Source organism: Alosa pseudoharengus, unplaced genomic scaffold, assembly GCF_046254945.1.
Source record: "Alosa pseudoharengus isolate Yale_2024_CS ecotype anadromous, Long Island Sound unplaced genomic scaffold, YU_APseudo_1.1 YU_APseudo_1.1_scf_4, whole genome shotgun sequence".
Classification (NCBI taxonomy): domain Eukaryota; kingdom Metazoa; phylum Chordata; class Actinopteri; order Clupeiformes; family Clupeidae; genus Alosa; species Alosa pseudoharengus.
In genome coordinates, this window is record NW_027468774.1 from 18,991,101 (window position 1) to 18,999,104 (window position 8,004).

The following is an 8,004-nucleotide window of genomic DNA, read 5'->3' on the forward strand; positions in this document are numbered from 1 at the left end:
GGAAGATGCCTAGCCCAAATAATTCAAAAGAGTCGCTCTTCAACTTGGGAAAATTCATCATTGGCTGTGAACTTTTGCCAAATTTCTTGGTCTTGTTTTTTGTCAAGCTTCTTTTTCAAGCGTCTTTAACTGCCATTGAGAAAGTTGTATCCCAGTCTACAGTATACCATCATTCCCATAGCACTGAGGTTGATTTGATCCTTATGGTAATTTCTTTGTTTTCTTAGTTTGTGATCAATGAATATATTTGCTTGATCAGTCTCAGAGTGTGAACTGTTCTGAGCCTCTATTGAGTAATTCAGGTGGTCATCTTGCCTTTGCTATAAATAGCTTTTTGGGGCAAGTACAGCCTCAGACTATAGTAGGCTGTTGGGTGTAAAGTGGTTCAGATCTATTAAACGTAGATGGGGAAATGTTTCTTATTGAACCACATATGATTTCTCAGTAGTAGTGATTTGGAAACTCATTGGGGTCTCATTAGAAAGGGAGGTCTGTCTTTATTCATTAGACCAGGCTTTTGTCATAGGCACCAGAGAGTTTGACAGGCATGCCTGTCAGTGTTGAAACCCTGTTTATGAAAGCTGTAATCAGACCATGAAAATAACATTGAATGCTGCAAAACAAGCTTAATACAGAATACTGAACGGAATTCAGCTTTCTTAGGCATGAAGTCTTATGTCTTTGCCCATGTAGTCTTACTGGAGAAATTGAAATGCAATGAAGCTGTTGTGGTAAAGATTGTATAGTTCAATGAGTTCAAAAGAATCATTGAAAAAGCCTCAATAAAACAAGACTAACATAAAACCATAAAACAACTCTTAGAACACACACACACACACACACACACACACATTTACAAGGGCAATATTCATTCGCTGTGCCAAGTGCCCAGTCTGGTGGTTTCTGATATCATGTGCCTGGTTAGTAGTTCATGAAGTCCATGCCAGGTTGGAAGCACACTGGTACAGTATTCACCTCATGGATCAAAGGTCAGCTTGCATCAGTTTAAACATCAGTTACCAATTTGATTCCTTTGACTGAACCCCTCCCATTTGAAATAGCGCTCCCTTTATTCTCTTTGTGCAGTTGTGAAGATGTGCATAGCCTTTATTTTGTCTATGGTGTCTGGTATAAGTGGAGCTGTATGCTGTGCTACAGGACTGTTGGGGAGGGTTTATATGGGTGTGTGGTCTCACATGTGTAAGGTGTTCTCTGTTGTTGATTCAGCTGAGGGATAAAGATGATAGCGCAGAGATGGAGCCCATAGACAGCTGGCTCATCACCCAAGGAATGGTGAGAGTTTCACCAGTAAACCCCCCCCCCCCCACCCCCAACCTGCCACCCTCCATTCCACCCTGGACGCCATCATGTCACCTTCCCTCAACCTTCACTGACCCCTTCCCATCACCTCCACCACCATGAACTCACCTGACCTCAGCCCCGGGCAGTACAAGGGAGAGCCTAACGTAGGCCTAATCCAGAGTCCCAGTCTCACGGCTGAGCAGCGCGCGGGGTGGGTGCGCAGGGGAGAGCCAGGCGGGGAGAGCCAGGCGGGGAGAGCCAGGTGGGGAGAGCCAGGCTGCCCAAGGGAGAGCACTAGGGGAGAGCCTCTGGGCCAGCCACACCATGTTGAGAGACTGCATTTCCTACATATTACTGTAATCACACCCCAGGTGGTATTGTGAAGCTCTTTGGTAAAGTGCGTCATGCTACATCAAGTCCAGTATAATGGTGTATGTGGAAACCAGCTCTGGAAATCCTGAAGTAAACTGAGAACCCATTTAATGACTCTTGAGTGCTGTAAGGTTTGCTCATGTCTTCTAGTCAGATATTGACATCCCAGAGCCTAAAAATCCTAGAGTCTGAGAAATGTGTTCTGCTTAGTGTGCTAGCTTAACACAAGTGCTGTATAAGTTGAAGTCTGCGTACTGCCTCATAGCTGACGCAAAATATTCTTACTTTCGTTTCTATTCTGTTATTACCTTCAGATGCTTTGGTTACCTTTAGATGATTTTCACAGAGATAATAACTCAAATGGAAATCTTGCTTGGCTCTTCTCTGGCTCTCATGAGTAATGTGCTGTCCCTTGTACTGTTGGGGTCGGGGGACCCATCCTCACCTCTCCACTGTATTATTGCACCATGTGAACAATGCAAAGGCTTGCTTGTTCTCTCCGGGACAAGCTGGGACTTTCATTTCTTAAAAAAAAAGAAAATTAATTTGAGTGAACCGTTAAACTAAAAAAAAACATTAACTAGAGCTGGCATAGCCAGCAGCTAACGGTTACCACTAACTCTTAAGAGTTACCCATGACGTCATCTCTAACTGGTGTGGAGACTCCTGCCACACAACTGGAACACACACTGAGCTGGATCTAGTATACACCTGTTGCTGACAAAGGATATATACACGATGGCTTCTATTTAGCTTCTGATCGTTTTGATTAATAGGGAGACTTGGTACATATGCGCTTTGTATTTGGTATCTTCCAGTTAAGGTATGTTCACATTTTTAGTTGTGTAGCAGGAGAATCCTCCTCTGGCACTAATCTAGAAGGTAACATTTGAGAGTATTACTTTAATGTTCATAAACTGACCTATTTAAAAGTAAATGTAGAATAGTGACATGATCTAACCTCATTAACATTAAGCGTAGTGTCATTCACAACATAACCTTTTAGTAACTTCTAAGCTCTTAGTTTATAATACCTGTCTGTTTTTGCATTTTATGAACAGTTGATTTGGGACAATAACTGATTATTTTTAAAGAATTTACAAGGTATACTTTTTAAGGAATACAGGAGGAATATTTTTTCAGGAATTCACAAAGAATACTTTCTCAGAAATACACAGCACACATACACATGCAGGATTTGCATTCTTGTATTAGCACATGCTAGCCCTTTGTATATTAACAAATTGGACAGTTGGGAGAGTTAAAACAATGTGTCAGCAAGTCTGACCTTACTCAGTTTTGGTTTGAATACCCAATGGCAGAACACAGAACAATCCCATGGCAGATCTCTTTTCACACTCACACTCACTTTCCTTCTGCTCTCAAGGCTCCACTCAGGTGATTTGAGGAATAAGAGCCCTTTTTGGCTGCATTGGATGCACTTGCGTTCAAGCACACAAACCTTTTCTGCCATGTCTCTTTTGCACATATTCTCACTGTCTGTCTCTCTGTCTGTCTGTCTGTCTGTCGCTCTTCCTCTTTGCACTCTGTGTGTGCACAAGCAGACAGACACACAAACACGCACTCACCCTCAGAACTACTCCGCAGCCATTTCCCTTTCCTCTCATCTTCACAGCCTCTGCATGATATGCCGGGCCCGTATATGCGTGTGTGTGTGTGAGTGTGAGTGTGTGCTTGTGTGGTTTGAGCGTGTATGGTTTTGCTCTTTCAAAACAGTTTTTTTTTTTCTTTTTGGTTCAGTTTTTTTTTGTTGTCATTGCTTTGTTCTCAAGACATTCTGGTGATATCCCCCCCCCCCCCCCCCTCCTCTTTTTGTGTTTCTGTTGTGTTCTTGTTGTCTTTCTTTGGGGTTGTTGTTGTTTTGTTGTTGTTTATATTCTTGTGGCTTTCTCCGGCCTGCGGGGGTTGTCCATGGCGCTTTGCTCCTTAGATTCCCGTCTCGCAGTCCTCTGTCATGGATGACATTGAGGAGTGGCTCTGTGCTGATGTGGTGAGACTTCTTTTTTTCCTTGATTTTCTTCATGCTCTCTCCCTTTATTTTTCTTGCTCACTTTTTTTTTCCACCATGGTAACAACATTTCACACCCACCTCACAGATTAACCAGTTTAAGTTATTTTTGCCTCTACATCCAAAACATTTTCCATTCAATGCTCTTTAAGTAAAATCACTTTTCCATTGCACTAATCAGGCATCATCCCAATGCTCCTTATACCACCATATACTAGTATATTAACAAGTTGTTTGATCAGGGTAACACTTTGGTAATGGATACAGGAATATCCCATTGATGGTGCAGGTTATTGGGGTGCATTGGATTGTGTAATCTCTGAGAAAAGACAACCGCACAGACACGGAGTGTACAATGGTGCGAATGGGTGTGGGTGCGGTGGTCAGAGTAAACATTAGCTAATGCACAGCACTTGCCTGGCATAAGGTCTCTCCCAGCTATGTTGTGTCCAAACGGAGACAGAAGCACCAGTATTCCTGCCGCTGACAGACATGGACCTGTGTTTGTTTTCCAGCGGGAGTGGTAGGTAACGGGAGCGTTTCGGTCACATTGAAGGACAACCATGCTTGGGTTTGGAGGCAACACTCCACACTTACGCTTTGTGGTTTTGAAATCATTGGGATGCATCTGTTGATTGAACCAATCAAATAACAATCTCCCTATTCTCTCTGACACACAGAAAGGTGACAAGGAGGAAGGAGTGACGAGTGAAGGTAGGACTCAGAGAGAGGCACTCACTCTACCACTGCCCTATTATCTCTAAATAACTAAAACATATGCACTGATTACACAAGGAATCATATTCTGTTGTCTTTAAAGTGTAGAATTTTGTAGAGGACCTGTCTTCCTTGTTAAAAAGTTGGCACTATATTGTGTGAATCAGGGTCTATTACTATCATAAGGGATCATAATAATGAAAGGTCTTGGGGGCCTTGCCGTATGTGATTTGTACACACCCTCTTTCTGTCTATCGCCTTCCACAGAGTTTGACAAATTCCTGGAGGAAAGGGCCATGGTGGGCGACTCGGTCTTACCATGCGTCCCCAGCGGAGAGCCCGGCCCCCCCGTCAGCGCCACCAGCAGCAGCAGCACGGGCCGCAGGAAGACCGAGCGGACGGAAGATGCCCTGTTTGCTTTGTAGAGACCCTCAATTGGCCCATCCTCTCTCTCTCTCTCTCTCTCTCTCTCTCTCTCTCTCTCTCTCTCTCTCTCTCTCTCTCTCTCTCTCTCTCTCCTCTGCTCCTGGGTCTCTCCCCATCCCTGCTTCTTCTCCTCTCTCTGTGCTGCAGTCATACAGACCTTGGTTCCACCTCAGCATGTGTGTCCTGCTGTCAAGTCGCTTCCCCAGTCTGTCCGCCCGACACTGCTGGGTGCTCGCTGCTGTTGGCCACAAGTGATCTGCAAAGTCTTCAGCAGCCAAGTGTTTCCGATCACACACAATAGGGTAACGCGTCCCTGTCGCCTTGCATCGGGTCTCCATGTTGTCCCGTGAGATGAAGTAAAAGCACATAACACTGTGAGTGGAGCTGGGTGCTGAGGGCCTCCTGTTAAAGCTAACATCCTCCCCCCCCCCCCGAGACGCAGCCTGTCCCAGATGAACGCTTCCCTTGGGAAAAGGGGGAGGGAGGACTCTAGGTAACCGCATCCATGTTTGATGAGCGTTACTTTTGTCTCTTATAAATTACTTGCACTAATGCCCGACCATGATGAGCTATGGACTGAATATGGCATCCATGCCTGGTCTTTGCCCCACAAATATAATTTTGAATTTGATTTAATCTTAACTTTTTCCCCCTGTATCCTCCCAACGTTCCTTCTCTCTCTTCTGTCAGTCTCTCTTTGTTCTTTTGTTCTTTCTCTTTCTTTCTGTCCACTGGCATACGAGTTGTGGCTGAATCTGTGTCTCCCTATTCTGTCACAATGTGAGAATGGAGCCAGGCTATGTTGGCATTTTTCTAAAAAAAAGGGAATGTGTGGAAGAGACCCAAAAGTCGCTTTCAAAGATTTTCCACCCTTTCACTCTCACTGGGTGTCCCTCTGGGCAAGGAGTAGACATCTCAACTGATGAACATGGTCCTTACTGATTAACAACAAATGAGTACAAACAAGTAAACAAAAAGCTGACCAAAGAGTCTAGACTGCTTTAGCTTAGCTCTCAGAAGAGGGACATAGCGGGGAAGTCATGCAATTCACCGGAGACATAACCAGAGTCCGAGACTTTTTTTCTGTCAGATGCCACTAAATCCTGTTGGAATCTGACAGACACATGCCCAGACTTTCACTTTGGCCTCAGTTGCCATGACCATATAAGGTCAAAGTTGACAAGCCAGGTTAAGAATCCAAGTATCAAGAATTCCTCATAGTGTTTCCTTCCACTTTAAATCCTACAGATCTAAAGAAAAGTCTTAAGCACATTTGACAATGATAAAGATGTTGCTCTAGAGTTGTGTTATATTACAGTGTGATGTTTCGTATTCGATGGAAGAGCAACATTGATAACTTTTGATTGCACTTTGATTTTTAGACTTGTCCCTTCATTCTAGCACAGTTCCAAATCATCTAAAAGAAAACATTTATACAAGGGCAGTCTGAATCTAGTTCATATTAGTTTACTAAAATAAGAGACAAAACATAACAGTAACTGATACAAAAAAGAAACAAATCTAGCACTGAATTTATTTTATAAACTTCACTTGTATAGTCTGAACATGTTTTTGACTGACTTAATGGCTTAATGGTTACTGTAAAATTTGTATCAATATGTATACGTTACAAATGTATAGAAATGTATAATACGCTGAACTGTTTGAACTTTAGCTAACTGCGATTATTGGTTACTCTAGTATGTGTACTTCTGATGTTTGATTTTTATGTTTTTGTGGTATGCAATGCAAGATGATGCAAGTGATTCCTAAAACAGGGGTGAGTGTTTTCCCACACACCTGATTCCAATGCCCCTCCTTCAATGAATCCCAAAGCTTTGCTGGAATTAACTACTTAAACGCCGTCAATTATGTTAACCATTTCATATGACCATAGTTTTGATTTATGAATAATTATATTGAGTAAAGTTAGCAGCAACCAGAGTCTTACCTGAACAACAAAGAGCAGTTAACCCTAATAGTCGAGGTTAGCTGTGCTAGAGCCCAGTGGAGATATGTGCAACTCCTCACAACTTTAAAAAGATGGCATAGACATACCTTTAAAAAAGCATCCTGTGATCAATACAATTTAACACTGCTCTTTAGTGACATTGTATTTACTCGGACATTAGACCAGCAGCAGCTAAAAACTATTTTAAAAAGATGTATTGTAAAGGAAACAAACTTATAACTAAGTAATTATATCTGATAATGTCTGCTTGTGGCTGAGGTGGCAATCACTTATCTTATATTTACTAATGATGTTACTGATGTGACATCAAGTCTTAATGTGTTAAATCATCTGTCCTATGGATTCATGTTTTAATGTGTCAGATTATTATTATTTCTGTTCTGTGATTTTTAGTCATGTGAGCGACACTTAAATCAATATAGGCTCTCTGTAAATTGTTTATTTTAAGCAAGGCAGTTTTCCAGTGTTTTTTCCATCTGTGTGAGTTAAGTGTCTTCAGATGAGGTGTGGAGAATGAGAAGATTGTAAGTCCTTTTTTTTTCCTGGTAAATTTTACATACCCATTGATTGCTGAATTTGTGTGTGTGTGTGTGTTTTCTTTTACTTTTTTTGTATGGGTGAGTGTGTGTGTGCCTACAGATGTACCTCAACATTTTATTTGTGTTCAGTGTAATAACCTCAGTAATTTCTGCAAAAGATGCAAACCTGATAAACTGTCTTGACAAGTAGGGACTTTTATGTGGGATTCTAGAAGGTTCCAAAATGCTGTTTCGACATCTGAGGCCCTGATATTACTCAGAGATGTTGTAGAGGTTTGTTTAAGATCCTTACAATGGATGCTATTGCTCAAGTGAGACTTTCAACTGTCTGACCCATGCTTAACTCCAATAAAACACTAGCAATGTGTGACTGCTATCTCTCTCTCTCTGTGGCTGAGTGTGCGCGCGTGAACTATTATAGGGCAGTGGGAGAATGCCACCGACTGTTACTTCCGTGGTGGCCACGGCGTCTGATGCAATATGGAGCAATATTGCATGAATCTCCTAGTTGTCATGTATCTGGGACAGCAACTGGTCAAATTAGGCCTGAACATTACCACAACAGACACGGACATTACGAAGAGGCTGACATCTGTTCCTGAGTTCCTGTTCAGAAAGTGTAGCCTACCCTTCTTTTTTCATTTTAA

The 8,004-nt window shown here is 42.3% G+C and overlaps 1 protein-coding gene across 2 annotated transcripts in view; it reads left to right on the forward strand.

Annotated features, from left to right (window-relative positions):
- tom1l2a (target of myb1 like 2 membrane trafficking protein a) overlaps nt 1-7,724 on the forward strand; it is a 26,901-nt gene extending 19,177 nt beyond the window's left edge. The window contains exons 13-15 of one of the 2 annotated variants that reach the window (XM_076265155.1): nt 3,626-3,685; nt 4,384-4,417; nt 4,688-7,724. In XM_076265155.1, the coding sequence (XP_076121270.1) occupies nt 3,626-3,685; nt 4,384-4,417; nt 4,688-4,845 (252 nt within the window). In that variant the 3' untranslated portion in view covers nt 4,846-7,724. The remainder of the gene's footprint in view (nt 1-3,625; nt 3,686-4,383; nt 4,418-4,687) is intronic. The other variant, XM_076265156.1, reaches the window with a different exon arrangement.
- Nucleotides 7,725-8,004: the final 280 nt, after the last annotated feature.